This window comes from Cervus canadensis, chromosome 32 (genome assembly GCF_019320065.1).
Source record: "Cervus canadensis isolate Bull #8, Minnesota chromosome 32, ASM1932006v1, whole genome shotgun sequence".
In the NCBI taxonomy this organism is placed as follows: Eukaryota; Metazoa; Chordata; class Mammalia; order Artiodactyla; family Cervidae; genus Cervus; species Cervus canadensis.
In genome coordinates, this window is record NC_057417.1 from 10,464,931 (window position 1) to 10,490,652 (window position 25,722).

General features: G+C 49.3%; 1 protein-coding gene across 2 annotated transcripts in view; it reads left to right on the top strand.

Moving 5' to 3' along the window:
- ABCC1 (ATP binding cassette subfamily C member 1) overlaps positions 1-25,722 on the top strand; it is a 146,226-nt gene that overhangs the window by 68,743 nt on the left and 51,761 nt on the right. For both annotated transcript variants that reach the window (XM_043454929.1, XM_043454928.1), the window contains exons 8-12: positions 9,646-9,876; positions 10,940-11,117; positions 12,351-12,512; positions 16,189-16,281; positions 17,961-18,164. In XM_043454929.1, the coding sequence (XP_043310864.1) occupies positions 9,646-9,876; positions 10,940-11,117; positions 12,351-12,512; positions 16,189-16,281; positions 17,961-18,164 (868 nt within the window). The remainder of the gene's footprint in view (positions 1-9,645; positions 9,877-10,939; positions 11,118-12,350; positions 12,513-16,188; positions 16,282-17,960; positions 18,165-25,722) is intronic.

Genomic DNA, 25,722 nt, shown 5'->3' on the forward strand with positions numbered 1-25,722 from the left:
TGGTGCCCACCTTGGAGAGCTGGCTGACGAGGGCCCAGCCTGGTGTGTGTGCATGTGTGCTAAGTCGCTTCATTTGTGTCCGATTCTTTGCAGCCCTATGGATTGTAGCCTGCCAGGCTCCTTTGTCCATAAGATTCTCTAGGCAAGAATACCAGGGCGGGTTGCCATGCCCTCCTCTAAGGGATCTTCCCTACCCCGGGATCAAACCCACGTCGTTGGCATCTCCTGCATTGTTTACTACTTGTGCCCCCCTGGGAAGCCCCAGGCCTGGTGCCCAGCCCTGCAGAGCAGCGGGCCTCCCAGGAGAGAAACCCCGGCCCTGCAATTCCTCACCCTTTGCGGGAACGCCCAAGCTCCAGGTCTTCAATCTGGTTTCAGGCTGTAGGTGGGGAACGTGGGACATTGATGCTGCCGGCCACTAGGGCGTCAGCAGAGGACCTTGTGACTGTCTGCAGTGGCCATGAACAGAGGAGACGTTGTCTCCTGGGAGGTGGGTTGAGCTGAGCCTCTGTGGCTTCCCTGGTGAGGAGGTGCTCTGTGCACATGTGACTCTGGCCGGGTACTGTGTCTGTGACCCAGTTGGAGGGTCTCAGGCAGAGATGGGGTTTCTGGTTCCCTTCGGCCTGGCCTGCAGCCTCCTTCCTGGAGAGAAGGTGTGTCCTCAGGCTTTTTCCCATGCCGGGTGGCAGGGGGTGTCCACCTGGCTGTCCTCTGGGGCTCTGCCCGTGAGCCGGTTACCGCAGCTGTGGGAGAGGTCAGCAAGGAGACTTCCTAGGAGGAGGACCGGCCTTGCAGCGTGAAGCTCCATCACCGGCCTGGCCCTTGGCTGTTTCTTTCAGCAGATAGAGTTGATGACTGCTGGTGTGCTGAGCCTGGTTTAGGCCCTGGGGGCTCAGAGAGTGGAACGGGAGAGACAGGCTCCTTGTCTGGTGCAACTCAGATTTTGCATGGGATCCAGGGCTTAAGGAGTCTAACACATCCTGCGAGAAACTGGAGAGAGTGTGAAGTGAGATGATGAGATTAACAAGGAGGGGCCATGAGGACCAGAGTGACCCGGAGCCGATACGGGTTGGGTGGTCAGGGGTGGCCCCCTGAGTGGAGATTCGGTGTCAGAGGAGGGAGGGAGCTGAATGCAAACGTGGGAAAGGGCTTTCCGTTCGCAGGAACGGTTAGTGCAAAGGTCCTGAGGCAGAGGTGAGGTGGCGTGCTGACGGAGCAGCACAGGGCTTGTGTGGCTGAAGTGTGGTGAGAGGTGGGGAGAACGGGAGGAGAAAAAGCAAGAGAAGTATTTGTAAGAGTTCATAGGCTGTGGTACTGGGCTAGGGTTTGATCCCAGATGTGAGAAGACAGGTGGGCTTTATGCAGAGCAGTGGCACATCCTCCGGGTCTCCGTTGTGGCATGTGAGATCTTTAATTGCGGCATGCAGACTCTTAGTTGCGGCACATTGTGGGATCTAGTTGACTGATCAGGAATCGAACCTGGGGCCCTTGCATGGGAAGTGTGGAGGCTTAGCCACTGGACCACCAGGGAAGCCCCCGGGAGTTCTGTTTTGTAACAGCCAGTTGGGGTGCTCTGGGGACGGTGGATCATGGGGTGAGAATCGAGGGCAATGGGTCCCTGGCTCTACTCCTGGAGGTGTGAACCATAGCCGGCACCCGTGACCCCCGCAGGTGTGGGTGGGGGTGAGGAAGGTCTGGTGGGCGCCCCGGGGCTCCTGGGGAGCAGGGGACCAAGGCCTGGGCAGGAGGGGGTCGCCTTGGCTTCTTGGACCCAGGCCTCTGCCTCCTCTCCTCACCCCTGAGTGCCTCTTCTCAGGGCCAGGTCCGAGCTGCTTCCCCCACTCCCCTAACCTTTGGGTTTTATTTTATTTATTTTTTTGGGGGGGTTTTAAAATCCAGTGGTTCATTGATTTTCATCAGATGCTCTTGAGTGTAACAAAAAAAGTGGAAATTTCTCAACTTAACGGCCTCCCATAGATTAAGGCCTGTGGTTCCTGTTGAAACGACTATAAAATGATTTGGCAGCTCTGAAAAAGACGGGCAGTTTTTTTTTTTTTTTTTTAAGTTAGGGACTTCCCTGGTGGTCCACTGGTTAAGACTTCACCTTCCAGTGCAGGAATGGGGTCCAGGTTTGATCCCTGGTCCAGGAGCTGGGATCCCACATGCCCCGTGGCCAAAATACCAAAACACGAAACAGAAGCAATGTTGTAACAAATTCAAGAAGGAGTTTAAAAATGGTCCACATCAAAAAAAATTTTTTTTAATTTATTAATTTATTTTAATTAGAAGCTAATTACTTTACAGTATTGTGGTTTCTGTCTCACATTGACATGTATCAGCCACGGGAGTTACACAGTTACAATACCACCCAGCATTCTACTCCCAGGTGTATACTTGAGAGAACTGAAGACGTGTGTTCGTGAACTTGTGCAGAGATGTTTGCAGCAGCTTTGTGTGTGGTGGTCAAAGCTGGGAGGGACCCAGACAGCTGTTAACAAGTGAGTAAGTGATAGTCGCTCAGTCGTGTCCGACTCTTTGCGACCTCATGGACTGCACCCTGCCAGGTTCCTCTGTCCATGGAATTCTCCAGGCGAGAATATTGGAATGGGTTGCCATTTTCTTCTCCAGTTAACAAGTGAATAGGTGTGCAAATCTTGGTGTAGCCATGCAAGGGAGCACTTCTGAGCAATGCAACAGAATGAACTATTGATACACTCAGCAACGTGAAAAATCTCTAAATAATTAGACTGAGTGAACAAAGCCAGGCAGCGGTACCTACTAGGTGATTCCTTTTATGTACAAGTTAAGAAACATGAGAGCAAGTCAGTAGTGACAGAAATCAGATCAGTGGTGGCCTGAAGTAGGAGGAGGTGGTCAGAGGGGAGGGAGAAATTCCAGAGAGAGGAGCGCCCTGTGGGGGTGATGGGCGTGTTCATTGTCTTGATTTCCCTGATGGTCTGACAGATGTATAAATATGTCCATCAGGTTGTACACTTGAAATGTCTGCACTTGCTTTGCAGGCAGTTGTTTTTACCGTCTGAACCACCAGGGAAGCCCTGATCTTATATCAGTTATACTCATAAGAAAGCAGTAGTGTTTAAAGAAGGGGTGACTATTTTAACTTAATTGTTTCTATTTCATAAAGGAATGCAAACAGCAAATAATAAACAAAAAACAAAGAAAATGCTCCAAAATGCAGGTGTTAAGCTATGGTTCCCACCCTTTCGGATCCTTTGCCCCCTTTAATAAGAAAGACGTTATTATTAAAGATATTAACTATAGATATTAGTATAACACCTCCTTAAATGTAAGGAAATCCATAAAAATAACCCAACCATGTGTCTTAGTTTAAAAATCAACAAAATGTTCTTGCTAAGCGTTAAAGGTGAGTGATGTGTAATGAATCGCCACGTGTGTCTGTGTAAATGCTCAGGCACGCGCTAGAACAGAGAGCGGGAAATTGCTGTGTGCTCATAAACAGAACCTTCTCTGCGGCAGCTGCAAGTCCTGACCGACTGGGTCTGGTGGTTCTGGAGACCAGAACCATCATCACCCTCACGGACAGGGCTTTGCGAAGTGGCGATTCATACTTGGCAAAGTTCTGAACAAAACTTAATTTGTATGCTGACTGCATTTCTAAAAGAATCGAGGTGTATTTCATCTTGCAAAAAAAAAACATGCTATGTATGGATTTATCTCAGTCTTTCCCAGCATCAGGGTCTTTTCCAATGAGTCAGCTCTTTGCATCAGGTGGCCAAAGTATTGGAGCTTCAGCTTCAGCATCAGTCCTTCCAATGAATACTCAGAGTTCATTTTCTTTAGGATGGACTGACATGCTGCAGTCCATGGGGTCACAAAGTGTCAGACACAGCTTAACGACTGAACAACAATAACAGCAATGAATTTATGCTGAAGATGGTGTTAGAGTCGAGATTTGGGTGATTTGGGATATTTCCCTGATGGTCCAATGGTTAAGACTCTGTGCTTCCTCTGCAGGGGATGTGAGTTTGATCCCTTGTCAGGAAACTAAGATACCGCAAGCCGCACAGCATGGCAAAAACAAACAAGTCCATAGATTTGGGTGATTTTAGGCAGACTCTGCAATGAACATGAACTTGGGCAAACTTCGGGAGATGGTGAGGGACAGGGAGGCCTGGCCTGCTGCTGTCCATGAGGTCGCAAAGCGTCAGACATGACTGGGCGGCTGAACAACAACAGGGCAGGCTCTTCACCTACGTGGGTGCCTGGAGGAATTGGTCCAGTATGTCAGTGATACCCAGCCTTTTTGGCACCAGGGACCGGTTTCATGGAAGACAATTTTTCCTTGAAGCAGGAGGTAGGGGATGGTTTCATGATGAATCAGAAACATTACATTTATTGGGTGCATGCTCAGTCGGTAGGTCATTTTGACTCTTGGTGACCCTGTAGACTGTAGCTCGCCAGGCTCCTCTGTCCATGGGATTTTCCAAGAATACTGGAGTGGGTAGCCATTTCCTTCTCCAGGGGATCTTCCTGACCCAGGGATCAAACCTGCCTCTCCTGTGTCTCTTGCATTGGCGGGTGGATTCTTTACCACTGAGCCATCTGGGAAGCCCTAACTTTACTTCTGTTAATGTTACATTGTGATAATGTGGTAATACAAGAGGGGGAGAGCAGCTGTAAATAGGGATGACAATTTCACGTGCTCATCTGCCCCTCACCTCCTGCTGTGCGGCCCAGTTCCTAACAGGCCACCGACCAGTACGAGGACTGGGGACTCCTGCTGGATGTCAGAGAGAGCCTGGACTCTGGTCCCGTCATTGTCAAGTCAGAGGCTGAGAAACCCCCTTGACAGCCTGTTTTTGAGAAACAAAATCACTCTCCAACAACAACAACAGAGAGGGGGAGAATGATCTTGAGTCGTTTGTATGGGACACAGTTAAAATCCTACCCGGCCATACTTAGTCGGGGGGTGGGGAGGCAGTTGCCACGCCCATCTGTGGTTTCCGAAACCGTCATCCCTACAGCTCTGAGGAGGATGAAAATGTGCGTTAAGGGTGTTAAATTCATTCTCTGCCCTTCTGTGTTACACTGGATATTACGGATCAAAGACCATGCTCAGAGTACATCCATAAAATTGATTGATCTATGACCTTTTTCAGTTTGAGATTTTTGCCTTTGGCCACAACGTTAGAGATTTTTTTCAAACAAATGACAAGCACAGCGTGTGGGAGCCCCTCATGGTCCTCTGGTTGGTTCACTCCCTGCCCAGTCTGCTCTGGTTCCTTGAGGTTCTTGGAACGGCTGCCTCACCTCTTTCAAAATCCCTCAGTCTCAGGCCATGCTGATCCGGTTCCCCCTGCCTAGAGCGCCCTTTCTCTCCCCCAGTGGACTCGCTGCCTCATCCTGCAGGTCTCAGCTTTGATGTCACCCCCTCCAGGAAGCCTCCATGATATACCCCGCTCACACAAACTGATCAGTTTCTCTCACAGGGCTGCTTGATGGCGGGGCTCTCCCCCTGGCTCAGCCCCAAGCCGGGTGTTCATGGAGGAGAGATCGATGGGCAAGTTCCTTTTTCTTCCAGCTTCCCCACCCTTCCTGTTCCCCTGTCCTGGGCAGTTTTCTCCTGACTCAGACCTTCCGTCTCCAACTTTCCTTCCATTCCTGGCCAGACCATCCAGATGCCCAGCTTTCTTCCTCCCTCCAAGAGCGCCTGCTTCCCTTGGAAGCCTCTCCTTCACTGGATGCTTTTTTCTCTCCTGACTCGCTGTAGCTGGTCCCTCCCACTGCTCTGCTCCTTCCACCCAGGCCTGAGCCTTCGTCCTCTCTGCCCGTCCGAGACCTTCTCCCAGGCCCTTTGGCCGCCCGTCTCCTGGCCCACCGGAAACGATCCTGTGTCGGTGGCAGGGCCCAGCTGAGGACGTGGTGCAGAGAATGAATGGGGGGTGTGGGCGAACTGAGCCACTTCCTGTCCCCCTGCCCTGCCGTGTCCTCCTTTCCAAGAAGGCATGTGTGTGCAGAATGAAATCATACTAAAAATCCCCGCCAGGATCCCAGCTTCAGGGCATGTCAGTGACATGAGCAGGGAAAGAGCTTTCCCTTACAACCAGAGAAGTAGCAATAATCCTCTGTGGTTGGTAGAGTGTCCCCCCCACCAAAAAAAAAAAAAATATCCACATCCTGATCTCCAGAACCTGTGTATATGTTACATGGCAAAGCGTGCCCAGCCATGTCCAACTCTGTGTGACCCTATGGTCTGTAGCCCGCAGGACTCCTCTGTCCATGGGATTTCTCAGGCAAGAATACTGGAGCAGGTTGTCATTCCCTTCTCCAGGGGATCTTCCAGGGATCAAACCTGAGTCTCTGGTGTCTCCTGCATTGGCAGGCAGCTTCCTTACCACTGTGCCACCTGCAGAACTGGCAGAGTCTCTTTGCACATGTGATTAAGTTCAGGATTCTGAAATAGGCCTGATGGTGGGGCTCTCCCCCTGGCCTGGTGTAATCATCATGAAGGTCCTTATAAGGAGGAGACAGGAAGTCAGAGGGAAAGTGCTGAGCTGCTGGCTGGGACGAGGAGGCAGGCACCCCGTGCCCAGGTGTGTAGGTGTCTTCTAGACGCTGGGAAAGGCGGGAACAGAGTCTCCCCTGGAGCCTGAGGGCCAGCTTAGACTTCTGACCTCTGCAGCTAGGAGACGTGAGGTTCGTGTTGTTTCAAACCACTTGTTTGTATTCACTGGTCACAGCAGCCACAGGCAATCCTACAACTTGACCCAGGGGAGGCCAACAGTGGAGCCGAGGTTGGGGAGTGAAGCGCTTTAGGAGGATCCCATTGACTGCCATGCAGGGGCTTGGTTGTCAGGGAACAAGGGTGGAAGGAAATGGGGGAACGGGGAGGGGGCCCCGGCGATGGTCACTTGTGTGGGTCAGAGGCCATGGTGATGGATAGTGTGGATGGATGACTGCACACACATCCCAGGAGTGGGGCGTACATGACACACACCGGATTGGACCTGGGAGCATGGAGGAAAGGGGATCAGGGATGATTCCCATGTTTCTGGTCCTTTCTTGGGGTGGGAGCATCGAAGGGAAGGATCCGGATTTGACAGAGCCCAGACCAGTGCCCGGGTCTCTTACCACTTCCCAACTGGTGCCAGTGGTAAAGAACTTGCCTTCCAATGCAGGAGATATAAGAGACGCAGGTTTAATCCCTGGGTCAGAAAGGTCCACTGGAGGAGGGGTTGGCAACCCACTCCAGTGTTCTTGCTTGGAGAATCCCCATGGACAGTGGATCCTGGCGGGCTGAGGTCCACAGGGTCGCAAAGAGTCAGACACGACTGAAGTTTCTTAGCATGCATGCATGCATGTACAGACCAGTGCCCATGGTTTGGAGTAGGGATGGGGGAGGGAACCAAAGCAGATCGGGAGGCTGTGGTCTCCAGGAGGGCGTTTCAGCAGGTCCAGATTGTTAGATGTGGCTTGGATGGAAGAGGCAACAGTCCCCTGTGATCAAGCGCTGTTCAGTGAGCTCCTGCTGTGGACAAATTCTGTAAATTGTGAATCTTACGATTGTGTGGGGAGGAAGTTTGTGTGCATATTTCAAGGCTGGAGCTCACGTTTGGCCATTTGAGGGTGTCGCTTTGACTGCATTTTGTGGGAGAGGGAAACTGAACCTATTGCTACATAACAGGTCACCCCAAAACAATGAACATTTACTGTCTCACACCGTGTCTCTGGGTCAGGGATCCGGGATGGGTCTGGCTCGGTGGTTCTGGCTCAGGGTCTGGCATGGCTGTAGTCATCGGAAGGCTTGGCTGGGGGCACAGATCTCCTTCCATGTTGCACATGGTGGGCGTGACTGTGCTGGCTGTTGGCAGGGTCTCACCATGGGGGCCTCTCCTGAAGGCTGGTTGAGTGTCCTCATGACCTCGCGGTTGGCTTTGCTCAGAGTGAGTGATTCACGGGAGGGCAGGACAGAAGCCATGATGTTTTCTGCAACCTAATGTTGCAGGTGACAACTCTCTCTCCATTTTTTGACAAAGTTGTGAAGTCATTTCTCCAATATCCTATTCTGAGTGGGAGGGGACTTCACAGGGGTGTGTATGAGAGTTCCGATTTCTCAACATCCCTGGAACCTTGTTATCTGACTTTTTGATGATAGCCATCCTAGTGGGTGTGAAGCAGTATTTCTTCCTGGTGTTGGTTTGCATTTCCCTGATGATGCAAAGAAGTTAAGCAACATTTCATGTGCCTATGCCATTCACATGTCTTCTTTGCACCTTTTAAAATGGGGTTGTCTTTTTTCTTACTGGCTTGTAAGAGTTCTTTTATTTCCTCTGTTTATCAATACAAGTCCTTTATCAGATTTTTGACTGGCAAATGTTTCCTCCCATTTCATGGGTTGTCTTCTCACTTTCTTGGTAGTGTCTTTTGAAGCACAAAAGTTTTTGGTTTTGATGAAGTTCAATTTATTTTTTCTCTTGCTGCTTGTCCTTTTGGCGTTGTATTTAAGTATCCATTGCTAAGTCCAAAGTCATAAAGATTTTGCCCCCTTGTTGCCCTCTAAGAATTTTACGGTTTTAGTTTTATGTTAAGTCTTTCATCCATTTTGAATTAATTTTTGTATACGGTGTGAAGTAAGGGTCCAACTTCATTGCTTTGCCTGTAGCTGTCTAGTTTTTCAACACCATTTGTTGAAAAAACTATTCCTTTCCCATTGAATGGTCTTCACAACTTTGTCAAAAATCAATTGGGTTTATTTCTGGATTTTGAATTGGGTTGCATTGATTTCTGTTTATGCCCATCCTCATGCCTATCTCTGGGGTTTCCCTGGAGGCTCAGATGGTAAAGAATCCACTTGCAATGCAGGAGATGTGGGTTTGAGCCCTGGGTTGGGAAGATCCCCTGAGAAGGAAATGGCAACCCACTCCAATATTCTTGCCTGGGAAATCTGATGGATAGAGGAGCCTGGTGGGCTACAGTCCTTGGGGTCACAAAACAGTCAGACGTAACTTAGCGACTAAACAGCAGCAACATGCCTGTCTTGATAATGGTTGTCCCATAGTAAGTTTTTACCGAAGCTTAAACTCTGGGAGTTGGTGATGGACAGGGAGGCCTGGCGTGCTGCAGTCCATGGGGTCGCAAAGAGTCAGACATAACTGAGCAACTGAACTGAACTAAGTTTTGAAATTGGAAAATGTAAATCCTCCAACTCTGCTTTTCTTGTTTAATATTGTTTTGACTCTTTTTGATCCCTGGAGTTTCCATATGAATTTTAGGATTAGCTTGTCTATTTGTACAAAGAGCTTGGATTCTGATAGAGATTGCATAGGTTCTGTAGGTTACTTTGAGACTGGCACTCTTCTGTGCCCTTCACAAGTAAGTCATTTAATTTTCACAAAAGCTCCGGGAAGCAGGTCCTACTTTTCCACATTGTACAGATGAGGAAACTAAGAGCTAGAGAGGTTAAGACACTTGCCTACAGTCACACAGCTGGCCGGGGCCCTGAGTCTGTGGTCGTCACCACCATGCTCAGCTGCTTCTCTGCAGTGACTGGTTTTCCCCGGGGAGTACAGGGCTCCCTGGGGGTGGGCTTCTTCGGCCTCCTCCCCTCTGGTGGGCTGAGGGTCTGGCAGACCCCAGAGCCGCTCCTCACTCCTTGTGTTCCAGGCAGCCGGTGAAGATTGTGTACTCCTCCAAGGACCCCACCAAGCCCAAAGGGAGCTCCAAGGTGGATGTGAACGAGGAGGCCGAGGCTCTGATTGTCAAGTCCCCCCAGAAGGAGCGGGACCCGTCCCTGTTCAAGGTGTTATACAAGACCTTCGGGCCCTACTTCCTCATGAGCTTCTTGTTCAAGGCTGTGCACGACCTGATGATGTTTGCCGGCCCGGAGATCTTAAAGTAAGCCGCCCCCCCATCCCCCATCCTCAGCCGGGCAGTCCTTTGCGTCCTTGACCTTCCACTTGCGACACCCCTCACCCTCCCTTGGGGTCACATGCTCAGGGTTCCCTGGGCTCAGAGCCAAGTCTCCACGTCCTCACCCGCTTTGCCTGATGCTTTGCTTTAATAAGCCATCGTAAAGTCCTGTTAAACCACGATGGTTATAAGAAACAGAAACCTACCAGGCTCCCCTGAAGCCAGAAAGGAGAAGACGGAGGCTTATCTTGGGAAGTCAACAGCAGGGATGCAGGGTAAGGGAGTTAGAGAAGGAGAGGTTCAGGAAAAGAAGGAGACCGGCACTTTACAAGAACAGATCACCTTTGATGAGGCGAGAAGGGGCAGCAGTCAGACTAGGGAGCTGCTGCACCAACCCAAGGAAAGAGTAAGGCTATGTAGGCATGTATGTGGAGATCTAGTGTCTTAAGGGGCCTGTTCTCCAAGGTTGTTCGGATTAGTTATCTCTTGCTGGGACAAGGAATTAATCAACCTTACTGTGCATTTTTTCCTTCGGGTGTGAGAGTTCTTTGTTTTGCATAGAATGGGGGGTGTGAGAGTTCTTTGTTTTGCATAGAATGAGGGGTGGACCCGGAGGAGAATTTTAACTCCAGGCTATTTTGAGCCACCTTAACTTTCCTTCAAGGGAAGTTTCAGATTGTAAGAAAGCTAGAGAGCTTTCTCCTATTTCAGAGAGCTAGCTGAAATAGGAAGGGAGGTTTACCTCCCTCCCTCCCTCCATCTCTGCTTCTCTCTCTCTCTTTGGGGCCACACGTTTGTTCTCTTTCCCTTCTTCCTTCTGCCCTGTGCTCCCTTCTGGGTCCCTTTTGGGTGATGAGGTGGAACGGTCACCCCTGCACGGGCAGGCCCGTGTGGGTTGGGCTTCCCATTTGTGAAACCAAAGCGAGAGTGCCCGACTCACCCGGCTGGCTCGGGAGAGCGTCACCTGCTGACACCAGAGGGCTTACCCACTGCGTGGACATGTGTTGTAAGGTCTCTCATGGCGGGTTCTGTCCTCGCTGCCCCGCAGGTTGCTCATCAACTTCGTGAACGACAAGAAGGCCCCGGACTGGCAGGGTTACTTCTACACGGCGCTGCTGTTCGTCAGCGCCTGCCTGCAGACCCTGGTGCTGCATCAGTACTTCCACATCTGCTTCGTCAGCGGCATGCGCATCAAGACGGCTGTCATTGGGGCTGTGTACCGGAAGGTGGGGGGTGGTCCCCCACGGAACCCTCGGGGGGCTTGGCTGGGTCGCCTCTCAGGCCCAGCTTGCAGAGCAATGGCATGAAGGTGGCCTGAATGGCTGTGGGTTAGCAGGGGGTGACCGTCAGGCTTGACAGCTTAGCAGAGCTACTCCCAGAGGCTTGTCTGGGGTGGGGGGGAAGGTCACCCAGGAGCCCCCCTGCCCAGTCTGCTGCGGGTAATTGCATTTCTTGGTTTGGGACAATCCAGGTTCAAATCCTCGCCTACTGTTAATATTCTGTGTGTGAGCATGTTCTGACTCTCCATCTGAACCAAGAAGATGGTACCTTCCCTGGGTGAGAGACCCTCAGCACGGACAGCCTTAAGGGAACTGAATTACCTCCTTGGTCCCTTCATTTCTTAGCCTCTGGGCCCCACAGGTTAGGAAGAGACTCTTCGGCAACTGGTAGGGAAAGATGGATTTGATCGTTGGCTGCATGTTAGACTCACCCAGAGAGCTTCAGAAACTTCCAAGGACCGGGCTGCACCCAAATCAAGTCAGAATCTCTGTCAGGAGTTTGGGGGGCCTGGCATCAGTATTTGTAAAACTCCCCAGCTGACAGCATGAAACCATCAGGAGCCAGGGTGGGTTTATCCCTCCAGGACATGTTGGCAGTGTCTGGGTGTCATAACTGGGGGTGGGGGTGGGGGAGGGTGGGCGTGTATCTAGTGGGTGGAGAGCAGGGATGTTGCTAAACGACCTGCATTGCTCAGGACAGCCCCCCAGAGAACCATCTGACCTCAGGTGTCAGTAGAGTCACGAATGAGAAACCCTGGCTGAGACCTTGGTCCTTCAGGGTGAAGTGGGACCAGCAGTGTCAGCATCTCCTGGGGGCTTGTTAGCAATGGATAGTCCCCCTCCAGGCTTACTGAGTCAGAAATTGCGTCATAACAGACTCCCTGGGGTGTGTGTGTGTACATGTACATACTCAAGTGCATGAAGCCTGGGTTTAGGCAACCTCTGAGGTCCCTTCTGTACTGAAGAGCTCAGGTTGGGGGGAGGCAGTGGGTGCTGTCGATAAGAGAGGGGCCTTTGTGACGAGACACACGGGCTGGGAAGGCAGATAAGCCACCTGGGGAGGAGAAAGCAGCAACCTCTCCGCTGGTGCGCTGTCTCCTTTCCTCCACGTGGGCCTGGATGGGGGCCCTGGCTGTCCCCTGCCACACCCACCCTCTTTCCCTCTTCTTTGTCCCGCAGGCCCTGGTGATCACCAATGCGGCCAGAAAGACCTCCACGGTCGGGGAGATCGTCAACCTCATGTCCGTGGACGCCCAGAGGTTCATGGACCTGGCCACGTACATTAACATGATCTGGTCAGCCCCTCTGCAAGTCATCCTTGCCCTCTACCTCCTGTGGCTGGTGTGTGTTTGACGTCATTCCCGTGGCGCGTGGGGAGGGACCTCCATGTGTGGGCAGCGGGGGGCGAGGGAGGGGCTGCCAGGGATAAGAACCTCCGTAGCTCACTGGCATTTCTTCAAAAAAAAAAAGCTTTTATTTTGTATTGGGGTATAGCTGATGAGCAATGTTGTGATAGTTTCGGGTGAACGGCGAAGGGACTCAGCCATACATGTACATGTATCCATTCTTCCCCCAACTCGCCCCCCCCCCCCCCATCCAGGCTGCCACATAACATGCTTGCTGGCATTTCTTGCCACCATGCACATTTTATTTTCTGGCCTGTCAGCCAGCTCCTGGATATTTTGTTCCTCTCTTCAGTTGTTGGGTCATGTTCTCTCGGGTAGCATGGTATTTATTTGCATGTGTCTCTTCTTGACAGTGTGTGTAGTTAACCACCCTGTAACGTATCCATTGTATGTCTTCCTCTGAGTCTTCCCAAACACTCAGCAAACTCATTTATTCATGAGTCCTAGATTATGTTGGTGTTTTGGTTGCAGGGGGTAGAAGTGCATTTTAGAGCGACATAAGCAAATAAGGGAATTTTATGGGTGTGGGTAACTGAAGAGTCTTGGGGATTGGCTTCAGGTATGGATGGATCTGGGAGTTCAAGCAGTGCTGTAAGGACACAATCTCATGCCCTCATCATTTCTTAGCTTGGTGTTTCTCTGAGTTGACTTCATTCTCAATGGGATTTCTTCACACGGCTTCCATAGCTTTGGGTTTATATCATCTTCACAGGTGTTGGTGCCAGACAAAAGAGAAGATACTTCTTTCCTTTTTGTCTCAGTCAGACTCCCAGGGAGCACTGTGGCCCAGCACAGTCCCATTCACATTCTTTAAAAAAAATCAGGGTGAAATAGGCAGCATTCTCCGATTGGCCAGCCTGGGTCACGTGCTCTCTCTCATTGTGAAAGGGGTGTGATTGACAGCCCTTCCACATGGGGAAGGGCAGTTCCCAAAATAGGAAGATGATGAGCAAAGATGCTCATAGCCTGATCCATGCCTTACTCTTTCTACCTCTGGGCCTTTGCACATGCCTTTCCTTCCACCAGGAATTCCCTTTCCTCCCTACTGATGAAAAGGACTTCCAGACTATCCCAGACTTTAAGACTGTGATAAATACCACTTCCACTGACCTTTACCCCCTTTCAATTAGGTGGACTTCTTCATCAGGCAGGTGTCTCGGGGCATCTACTTCCCCAGAAAGTGCTGTCGTGGAACAGTCCTTTTAGAATTGCCTTCAGGGTTGATTTGTGAACCACTAAGACAATGGCTTTATTTTAAGTGAGAGTTGCTGAAAGTGTTATTGACACATGGGGAAGAATAATTCTTCATTGTTGGGGGCTGATCTGTGTATTGTAGTATGTTTAGCTGCATCCCTAGCCTCTCCCCAGGAGACACCAATCACATACCACCTCTTCACCCCCACACTCCCACCACCATTTGTGAAAAGGTCTCCAGACGTTTTCAGATGTCCCTTGGGGGAATATACCTCGCTGGTTGGGAACCGCTGCTTTAGACCAAAACCAGGCTTTCTCTGACAGTCAAGAACATAGGATAACAGGCAACAAGATGGCTCTGAAATCAGGCTGCCCCAGTTCAGATCCTGCCTCTTGCAGCTCTTATGGCTTAATGTCACGACGTCTTGATGTCCTCATCTGTAAACTGTTGACAGTCAGGAAACATCACTGCAGTGATTGAGGTCAGGACAGTTGAATGAATTGCTGCAGGTAGTGTTCCCTGAGCAGTACGTGGTACAGAGATGTGCCCCGTGTCTTTTAGTTACTATGATTTGCTTTCAGAGTTGATTCTGAATGCTTCAGATTGTTGGTAGAAATCACCTTCATTCTTAGAGGTGGATTAATCTTCACCGAGCAGAACTCCATCACAGAGAACATTCGGAGCAGTTGTTGTTCAGTCGCTCAGTTGTGTCCAACTCTGTGACCCCATGGACTGCGGCACACCTGGCTCCCCTGTCCTTCACCATCTCCCAGAGTTTGCTCAAACTCATGTGCATTGAGTCAGTGATGTCATCCAACCATCTCGTCCTCTGTCATCCCCTTCTCCTGCCTTCAATCTTTCCCAGCATCAGGATCTTTCCAATGCATTGCCTCTCTGCAGCAGGTGAACGAAGTATTGGAACTTAAGCTTCAGCATCAGTCTTCCAATGAATATTCAGGGTTGATTTCCTTTAGAATTGTCTGGTTTGATCTCCTTGCTGTCCAGGTGACTCTGAAGTGTCTTCTCCAGCAACATAGTTTGAAATCATCAATTCTTTGGCACTCAGCCTTCTTTATGGTCATACTCTCACATCCATACATGACTACTAGAAAAACCATAGCTTTAACTGGACAGATTTTTGTTGGCAAACAGACAGTAGAGCAGTAGAGTAGCTTTTTGGTAACTAGGACTGGAGCACCCAAGGGTGACTCCTTGGAAGGGACTAACATGCTTACACTGTAGTGCAACCATCTGTCTCAGCTAAGTGCATATACACTGGGCAGACTCCGCAGGCTGTCTCTTCTGAGGTGTGTAACTTGCAAGTTGAAAAATGTCAATCAGTATCTTGCCTCAGTCATGATCTCTTAACCTTTCTGAGGTGCAGTTTCCTTAATCTGCAAATGGGACCATAGAAAAGTCTATAGCTTCTTATCTACAAGTCCTTGTATCAAAAAGCTCTAAAAACCGAAAATTTGTCTTAACTCATTTGGTGGCGAGACCTGACCTGAACAGATGTGCGATTTATCATCTTGATTATCCCTCTCAGTGGGAATTTTCCCATTTGCTACTGAAAAAAAGCATTGCATTTGCTTATGGAATGCTGCGCCAGGGCCTGGTGGGGTGCGATATACAGGCATATCCATCTATGTCAGGGGGTCCCAGGACTCCAGCAGGTTCATGATTTGCTAGGGTTACAGCAAGATTCACAAAGGTTGGAGGGGAACCAGGGACAAGCTTCCAGGAGTCCTGTCACCCTGGAGTCACACAAGAGGTACTTAATTCCCCAGTTTGGACGATTGTGACAACATGTGTGAAACGTTACCAGCCAGGGAAGCTTGGGAGAGACCCCCCGAGTCCAGGATTTTTACTGGGGTCTGATCACACCAGCAGCCTCTACCTGGCATAGACCAAACTTCCAGACTTCCAAGGGGAAAAAGGCTTAATCGGCAGAAGCCATGTTGTTTGTCCAGTTTAGGCACAGTGAGTCAGTCTTATATCAGTTCTGACAATTTTGGGAGCCCTTCCCAAACCCAAGCACCCAGACCCCAGCCAGGGGCCTTTGAGCAAGACAGACCATCAGGTGGGTGTATTCACTATTTTTGTTTCACATCCCGTTACCTTTCTGAAATCCTTCAGTTCTCATTTGCAAAATCCACCCTGTTGGTAGAAACCAGTACAGTACTGTAAAGCAATTATCCTTCAATTAAAAATAAATAACAGCAACAAAAACAACAAAAAACTCCAACCTGGGGTCTCAAGGGTTTCAGATAAAGGACCGTGGCCTTAGTATTCTTAACGGGGTTTGTGGGGCCCCGAGGGATGCTCCGGGATAAATCTGAAAAGTGGAATAGCTGCATGGGGTGGCTCAGCCTGGGGAGGTCCTGTGGTGAGGCTTTGTTCTCGTTTCCTCCCGTAGAACCTGGGCCCCTCCGTCCTGGCGGGGGTGGCCGTGATGATCCTCATGGTTCCCCTCAATGCTGTGATGGCCATGAAGACCAAGACCTACCAGGTAGGGGGGTGTCTCCATGGGGCTCTGAACCGGGCCCCTGCCTGAAGCCTTTCCACTGAAGGGTTGGCTGCCTTCCTTCTGCACAGGCCGTGGGGACCTCAGCCTTGCCTGCCTGTGGGAGGAATCCTCTGGGGCGCTTTCATAAATGCTGGTCCCCACGCCCCATTCCGGGAATTCTGAGTCACCTGATAATGGGTGGGTCCTGGGCATCGGGGGGTTTTTAAAGCTTCCCATTGGGGCTGCCAAGGTTGAGAGCTCCTGAAATAGTTAGACCTCGTGGGCCAGTGTCTGAAGCCGCATCTGTGGATATCCGGGAGATTCCTCATTTCCCACGGGTTCTGTTCCTTTACGTGGGTGTGTATTGTCCAGGGCTGAGCAAAAACCACCCCTTGCTTCCCCCCACCCCCACCTGACACTGGTCATAGCGCTGAACTTCTTACTTTCAGAGCTACTTAGTATTTTTTAAGTTTTGAAATAGTCAAGTAACAGAGTGAATGTCTTCTCCTTATATTTAAAAAGTTCAAATAATACAGAAGTGTAGGGCCTGTCCCATTCCCTGTCCTCTCAACCACAGTGAACACACCGAAGCAAATCTTGTAGAACTTTCTGTGTGTTTATGTAGAGATCAGACTCACTGTGTAGTTAGGCTGGGCGTGTATAAGTGTGTGCGTTGCGGTGCTATCACCATATATATTTTAACACACGCAGGCCCTTTTGGCAGCATGATTTTGTCGTTTGATGCCATGCCTGGGGGATCTTCTTGTGGCATGCCATGTGGTCTGACTGCATTCTCTGGAGCTCATGTCTAATGGTCTATAACAGAAATGGGCCAGAGTTCTTTTTTTTTTTTTTTGTTCCTCCATTGATGGCTATTTATGATGTGCCCGTGGAATTTCAAATGAGAGAGCTTGGCTGCCCTGATGATGCTATAGGAGAGACAGGTTCCAGAATGTGGGCCTGATGGGATGAGGTTTGGAGGGGTAGGGGGGTGATTATGGCCTTTCATCTTCTTCCCTTGAAAGGCCCACCTCCCAAACAGTTTCAATCTCTGGCCTTGACCGCGTGTTGTTTAACCTGTCCTGTTCTGTGACCCAGGAGTGACATAGCACTTAATGATAGGGCTCTTGTGAGCAGGACTAAATGCCCATGAAAAGCTTAGAAAAGTGTCTGGCTTAAGGAAAAGGCTAGGTGATATCAAAATTATTTAACAACTCTGTAGCACGGGTACCCAGTGGTCAGAACCAGTGCCGGCTGGTATAGAAACACTTCAGTATTGTAACAACCATGTACTGGCTGATAAGCAGTAAAGAAAATAAGAAAATGGAGGGGGAAGAAAATATCATCTCTCATATTTGGATCAGCAGAGTAAGGCTTGTGCCCCTTCCTCCCTGGATGGCTGTACAGTTTTTCTTGCCTCTCTTCTAAATTTAAGAGGTTTTGCTAATAATGTCAAATCTAACATGATTCGAAGCAGTTTTTTTGCCTTGAAAAATGAATCCCTTGGAGGGCTCTCAGGGTCCAGAGTCACGGTTCACAGGGATTGTTCACCGCTTTCCCACCCTCAGGAAGGCCCATTCTGAACAGATGGGGTTGTTGGTCTGGTGCCAGGGCCAGAAGTGAGCGGCCAGCACCCACCACCCCCTCCCCTGGTGAGGTGTTGACCGCTTCTCTCTTCCAAGGTGGCCCACATGAAGAGCAAGGACAATCGGATTAAGCTGATGAACGAAATTCTCAACGGGATCAAAGTGCTGAAGCTTTACGCCTGGGAGCTGGCATTCAAAGACAAGGTGCTGGCCATCCGGCAGGAAGAGCTGAAGGTGCTGAAGAAATCTGCCTACCTGGCCGCCGTGGGGACCTTCACCTGGGTCTGCACCCCTTTCCTGGTGAGTGAAGCCGGATTTCTCCTGGCCCGCACGGTCAGACGTTTTATCGCGTCGTCGTTGCCTAAATATTTTTTGGAAGTCGCTATTTCAGCACAGTCTTCTCCGACCACTCTTTTTAAAAGTACCACCCCTGCTCTGCCCTTTGTTTTATTCACAGCACTTGATAGCTCCCAGCCCAGGGCTGCCCGGAGTAGCCAGTTAGGAACTGGTTCACCATGAGTGGAGAAGTTTGTGCTGGAATGTAAGCCTCTGCTCTCTGCATCCTTCATCGAGAAAGTCTGCCTAAGAAACAAAAAAAGTCAGCAGAACTAAACTGCTTGCTTGGTGCCTTATTTGAGCCACTTGATGGTGTCAGCTCCTTATCTGTGGGCATCTGGTCACACACGGAGGGTTGGCAGTGACTTGTGGACCACATTTGAAGTGGCCATGCCAGACACACGCTAAAAGTCACTTTTTCATGAATTGTCTTTCTCCACTAGAATGTCAGCTTCAGGAGGGCACAGATGTTTTTCTGTTCACTTCTGTATCCTAGTGCCAGAACCAGTGCATAATAAGTGGCCAACAAATACTTTTCATTCATTGAAAAAAAATAATTCATATGAAAAGTTATGAAATAAAAAGTAATAAAAGTATATTATCCTTCCATCTATCCCTTTCCTCCAAAATGACAGTTTTGTATATCTTTTGAGGGAAAAAACATTGATGTGTGTAGCTATTTTTGAAATATTTATAATATATTCAAAAGGAGTCATACTCACATGGTGTTCTGGACCTTTGAATTTAGTATATAACCGCTCAGTTCATGCATTCAGATCTGCTTCATCTGTTTGAACCATGTATTCTTGTCCGGAGCATGGGTGTGCCATAGTGGACTTAACCCATCTCCCCTGGCTGGCCTTTTAGGCTGCTCCTTGTTCTTTGCTGTCACTGAATGTTCTGATACACATGTCTTGGGTTACTGTAATGGGTCTGTTCCTAGCTGGCCATCCTTGAAAAGTTTAAAGATGAGAGTGTAAGTTACTGTTTTCCCAACCTGGCCGCAAACCAGAGAACCGTATAGAGAGGGACTGTGGAAGCCCTGTAAGCACAATGGACAGTTAAACATGGTCAAGGATGACTTCAGATCATGCCCGCCCCTCCATGCTTCTTTTTTCTTTCTGTCTTTGTATTATTAACTATGTCATTCTTTTTTAAAAATGTTGCGCTAGTAGTGAGTGTTACTTCTTAGTTAGGTTGGCAAATAAGGTATTCTTATGGGAAGTTCCTATGACCAAAACCACAATTTCCATAAATAAGAAACAGAATTTTCTAATAGGCTACCGTGTGCTTCATCACAGTAGAGTTGCATGTGGAATATTTAAGGAAGCTCCTGCTTTTTTTGATGTTTATGAAAGTATATTCGTTTGGAGACTGGGTTGTGTTAGGCTCAGCTTGATGTCTCCTAGATTCTTAGCCCACGCACAAGGCAACGTGGTGGAAATCAGTGATGCCTCAGCTTGTGCAGGCCTCACGCTCACCTGCTGGCCTTGTTAAAGCCATGCTCACTGGGCCCCACTCAGTTTCAGATCCAGTCTGTCTAGGAAGGCCCTGAGTATTCACATTTCTAACATGTTCCCAGGGGCTACTGCTGCTGTGGGCCTGGGGTCCACACTTTGTCCTCAGCAGTGGGGCCCGTAGACCAGTAGCGTCGGCATCACCAGGTTGCTTATTAGAAATACAGACTCTCAGGCCTCACCCCAGACCAAGCTAAGACAGATCTAAATTTTAGCAATTGCCCCACCAGGGGATTTGTATGCACATTAAAGTTTGAAAAACATGGGCAAAAAGGAGGAGTGATCACAGTTTTCTGTATAGGACCACCCAGTGAATAATTTAGGTGTCCTTGGCCATGTGATCTCTGTGGCAGCTTCTCATCTCTGCTAGTGTAGTGTGAGAGTGGCTATGGATGGAACTTGACCAGTGGTCCAGGGGTGAAGACTTCTCCTTCCAAAGCAGGGGGCACAGGTTCAATCCCTGGTCAGAGAACTGAGATTCCCACATGCCTTGGGGTGTGGCCAAAAATTAAAAAAAAAAAAAAAAGGTAGGTATGGATAAGACAGAATGAATGGGTATGGCTGTGATCCTATAAAAATTACTGTATAGACACTGAAATTTGAATTTTGTATACTCTTCTACGTGTCATGAAATGTTTTTTTGGATCATTAAAAAATTTGGGGTTTTTTTAGATCATTTAAAAATGTAAAATCCATCCTAAGTTCATGGGCCGAGACATAGCCAGCTGAGTCCTGGCTTAGAGGAGTGGAATGTTTTTCTGAGTGTCAGGACCCGCACTGAATTCTCCTGCCAGCTCATGGAGTGACCTCTAGCCGGTCGTTTTACCTCCCTGCCTCTGGATCTTTGAGCAGGAGAGATGAAGGGGTTGGAGCTTCCCTGGTGGCTCAGTGGTAAAGAATCTGCCTGCAACGCAGGAGACACATGTTGGATCTCTAGGCTAAGAAGATCCCATGGAGGAGGAAATGGCAACCCACTCCAGTGTTCTTGCCTGGGAAATCCCATGGACAGAGGAGACTGGCAAGGTACAGTCCATGGGGTCGCAAAGAGTGGGACCCAGCTGACCATGAGCGTTTGGCTTGACTTGACTTTGATGAAGGGGTTAGGCCCCAGGGATGTGCGTGCATCCTTGCCCCCCTGCAGGCCCCTTGCCTCAGCCAACACCCCTGGACAGTCATGGTGCTCCCTCCCACTGAATTATGTTCAGACAGTCCTCTAGGTGAATGAACACTGCCAGTGGACTGGAGTTGGCCCAAGCAGCAACGTCGCTTAGCTGCTCTGGGACTCTGTGTTCCCTAGGATCCCTTCCGGCTCAAACTCGCCCGCATTCCAGGCTGGAAGGGTCTGCTGTCACATTCTTTTCACACTCCAGTCTCCCCAGCCTTCTCCAGGTCCTTAGTGACTCTCTGTTTTGTTAAAAGTAAAAAATACAATACTGCATGGTAGTTAACAGGGGTTGTTCTTATTTTCTTCCAACTCTTCAATCCTGCCAGGCTCCTCTGTCCATGGGATTCTCCAGGCAAGAATGCTAGAGTGGGTTGCCATTTCCTTCTTCAGGGGATCTTCCCGACCCAGGGATTGAACCTACATCTCCTGCATCAAAGGCAGATTCTGTACTGTCTGAGCCACCTTCTGGAGGCTCAACTGTTCAATAGTCTCTATGCATTAAATACAACTGTTAAATAGTCCTTACTGTATATATGATCCATTTTATTTTAAAAACAGAAAGTAATGGATTCGTGTGGTGAAGATAGTTACAGCTGTTCCAAAGAGTCTGCAGCTGAGCTTCTCAACTCCAGCGCTGCTGACATTTGGGACTGGATAAGTCGTTGTTTCTTTGTGGGGAGCTGTTCTGTGCACTGTAGGATGTTGAGCAGCATCCCTGGCCTTTCCCCACTTCAGATGCCAAGTGGTACCTCTCCCCCCATTTCCCTAGTTATGATGATCAAAATATCCCCAGGTGAGAAGCACCTGTCTGCCTCTACAGGCCCCCCATCACCCAGCTTCCTTGTTCATACCAATTTCTTCTGTGTATTTACGGAAAGAGCCTGCGTGTATACCAGCATAACTTTGACTATATACAATAAATGTGCTTAAACTGCTACATCTATTTTATTTATTTTCATACTAGTGATAGCAAATCACACAGAAATCCAAGATGTTTGGATTCCTTTTTTTTTTTTTTTTTCCTTTTTTATAAATAGGCAAAGATCTGAAAGCCAGAGGGGTCAGGCAGCAAGCTTTCATCTGAGCTGTGTTATGCTTAGGACGAAGGGACCTTTCCCCATAACCCTTTGCTCGGCACATCAGATCCTCTGACAAAACCTAGCCGCTTCTAGCTAGTCACCCGAACTGCCAACCCTTTAAATAATCATTTCCTGCCCTGGTCTCCCTTAGGAAAGCACAGCAAGAGATGCTTAAAGAGTATGACTGGCTTTTCTTGACCTTGAATTTGCCATTCAGCTTTGGGGTGATGGTGGACTTCCAGAGACAGGGTTGGTTGAGCTGTTCATCATGAAACAGATGAGCCTGGGAGTCAGTTGGGGACCTTGACCCTGGCCGAGACATCGAAGCCTCTGCCTACATTAGGAGAAAATATGTGGCCTCTGGTTCCCTTGGAAGGTATTTGCATGTTCTTTCCACTGGTGGATTCCTGCACTTCAAGGATGATGACGTGTTTACCCACCGGTAGGTGTGATGGAAGACAGAGTCCTGAGGAGGTCAGGCAGGAATGGGGATGCCATGTGGCAGGATTGATGGGATTGTTTTTCTGGAATATAGAGCCTGGCATTTATCATGTCCTCATGTCCACCTAATGCACTTTCCTAAAATAGCATCCCCAGGCAGCCGTCAGTATTTGGCACTTGCTATCTTAGAAGATTTGCGAGCTTCTTGTCATCTCTGTGCCTTGTCTGTCCCTGCTTTAGAATAATTATCCTTCTATATGCTAATTACCCATTGTGCAATTCTCCACTGACCAGAACATACATGGCTCTTCTCTTTTATTGCTTGTATCCCTGTAACATAGTGCATGGTAAGTTGCTTTAGTTGTGTCTGACTCTTTGTGGGTAGCCCACGAGGCCCCACTGTCCATGGGATTTTCCAGGCAAGAATACTGGAGTGGGTTGCCATTTCCTTCTCCAGGGGATCTTCCTGACCCAGGGATCAAACCTGCATCTCTTAAGTCTCCTGCATTGCCAGGCAGATTCTTTACCACTAGCACAACCTGGGAAGCCCCTGAAACATAGTGGACTTAGCAAATAGTACCCACTCATTAGGTATATGTGGATTGACTGACTAAATGAATAGTCAATATTACAATAGTCAGTTACAATAGATTGACTGAAGATTTGGATAAACTGTATTAGTTAGGAACTATCTTGCAGGTGGCAGAAACCTAACTTAGATCTACTCAAGTAAAATAAAAAGAAGGGAGATTTTTGAGTCACTGAAAAGTCTAGGAAGGTGCTGGTTTTAAGCATGACTGGGGTTTCAGGCATGGCTGGATCCAGGTGCTCCAAAGATAATGTTGGGTATAATTCCTTCTCTGTCTCCTACCTCTGCTCTCTCCACGGTGGTTTCTTTGTCAGATGCACTTAGGATTGATCCTGTCATCTCAGTAACCACAATGAAGAGGGAGCTCCCCTTTTTTCCATTAGTTCCCACAGCAAAGCTGTGGGGTTGAGTCTCATTGGTTACAGTTGATTGCGTGCTTGTCCCTGCATCGCTGGAGTCAGGGAACAGGGATGCTTGGATTGGCCAGGCCTGGGTCATGTGACTTCTGTCAGAGATTAGGCTGTAATGTAGACCTTTGATCTGTGGCTGAACCTCATGGGCTGAAGTTGGGGGAGGTTCAGCTCCCCAAAGGAAAACTGACGTGTTGTTACAACCAACAAGCGTGGATGCCAACCAGGCAGAAGGAACAGATGTTCTCATGAGGAGACGGCAGGTTTTTAGGGGTTGGGCTGGGGCAGTTGGTTCAGTCATTTGCCCCATTTCTCAGTGTGGAGAGAGGCTCTGTTTTCACCCAGAGAGGTCAGTAGTTCTTCCTTGTTTGTGAAGGATTTTCCAAGTCCTTGACCCTCACCGTTTGTAAGGCTGTAGCAAACCCCAGCTCCCCAGCCACCTCCGCACACTGGCAGATGCACCTGCTCGAGAGACCCTGGTTTAGTACCTATTTCCCACTCGACTGTGAGTCTCAGGATCTCCAAGCCCGCCTTACACAGTGCCTGGCACACGGAGGGTGCCCAGTCAGTAACTGATGGATGAGTAAGTGCCCTCCACGTCTGGAGAAGCGGACGCTGTGGATCTGACAGGGGCCACGCGATGCGCTTCCTGTGCTGCCAGGAGTCACCCCATCAGTTGGGCCAGTGGAGCTGGGATATCCTGGTGACATGCCTGGTTTCTGTGTTGTTGAAGAGACACCCCTGGGTGTGTGCTTTCCTGCAAATCCATCCACCCACTCACCCATCCATCTACTTACCCATCCTACCCATCCACTCACCCACCCACAAACATTTTCTGGGTGTCTGCCACGATCCAGGTGCTGTCCCAGGCACTGATGATAGAGCAGTGAATACTACGGGCAAAAACCTTCACCCTCGTGGGGTGTTCGTTCATTCATTCTAACTGGGAGAGATGGACAATGCACGTAATGAATGCATAAAGAATATATAGTATGCTAAAGTGTCATAAGTGCAATGGGGGAAGAAAAAGGTTCTGGTTAGAGCAACAGGAAGGGCTTGCAGTTTTTAAACTGGATGATCACGGGACTTCCCTGGCGGTCCGGTGATTAAGACTCCATGCTTCCACTGCATGGGCCGTGGGTTCGATCTCTGGTTGGGGAGCTAAGATCCTGCACTCTGCGGCCAAAAAACAAGGATGATCCGAGACTTCACTGGAAAGGTGATACCCCAGTGTTAAGTTGGAGGCAGTCAGGGGCCTGACATTGAGAAGGAAGAGTGAGTGCAGAGGCCCTGTGGCAGGACTGTGTCTGCCTCACAGAAGTAACCACTGAGGCCACGGGGCTGGAACAGAGGGAAGGAGCGGGGAGAGTGCTGGGCGAGGAGGGCAGACAAGTTCAGAGCAGGGACGTTTACCACTCAGTTGGATCTTGGGGCCTGAGTCAAGATTGTGGCTTCTATACTGAGTAAAATAGACTGATATTGGAGAGGTGATTTTTTAAAAACTTTTATTTTATTGATATATAATTCACCACATTTATGTGTGCAGTTCAGTGGTGTTTATTGTATTAACAGGGTTGGACAGCCATCCCCACTGCCTAATTCCAGAGCACTTTCATCACCCAAGAAGGAAACCCTGTACTTATGGGAGGCACTCCCCATCCTCCAGCCCAGCGCATCCTCTTGTCTACCTTCTGTCTCTCTTGTTGTTGTTCAGTTGCTCAGTCGTGTCCAGCTGTTTGCAACCCCATGGACTGCAGCAGACCAGGCTGTCTGGTCTGGTGAAGGCTGTCCTTCACCATCTCCCAGAATTTCCTCAAACTCTGTTCATTGAGTCAGTGATGCCATCCAACCATCTCGTCCTCTGTCGTCCCCTTCTCCTGCTTTCAGTCTTTCCCAGCATCAGGGTCTTTTCCAATGAGTTGTCCCTTCGCATCTGACGACCAAAGTATTGGAGCTTCTGCATCAGCATCAGATATTCAGGGTTGATTTTGATTTGCCTATTCTGGATATTTCATTTAAATGGGATCATATATAATGTGTGTGGCCTTCATGTCTGTCTCCTTTGATTTAGCATCAGGTTTTCAGGGTTCATCCATGGTGCAGCGGGCGTCAGCACTTCAGTCCTTTTTATGGTTGAATCCTCTTCCTCTGTGTGGATGTGGTGGGAGAGTTTTGAGTGGGGAGACTCTCCAGGTAGGAGGCGAGTGTGGCATCAGAGCCTAGGGGAGGAGAGTCAGCATGTGCAGTCGTCCCAGGGATCGGCTTTTTGAGCACCTAACCTCCCTCTTGGCCACGGATCCTGGAAAATTTCTGTGCTTTCC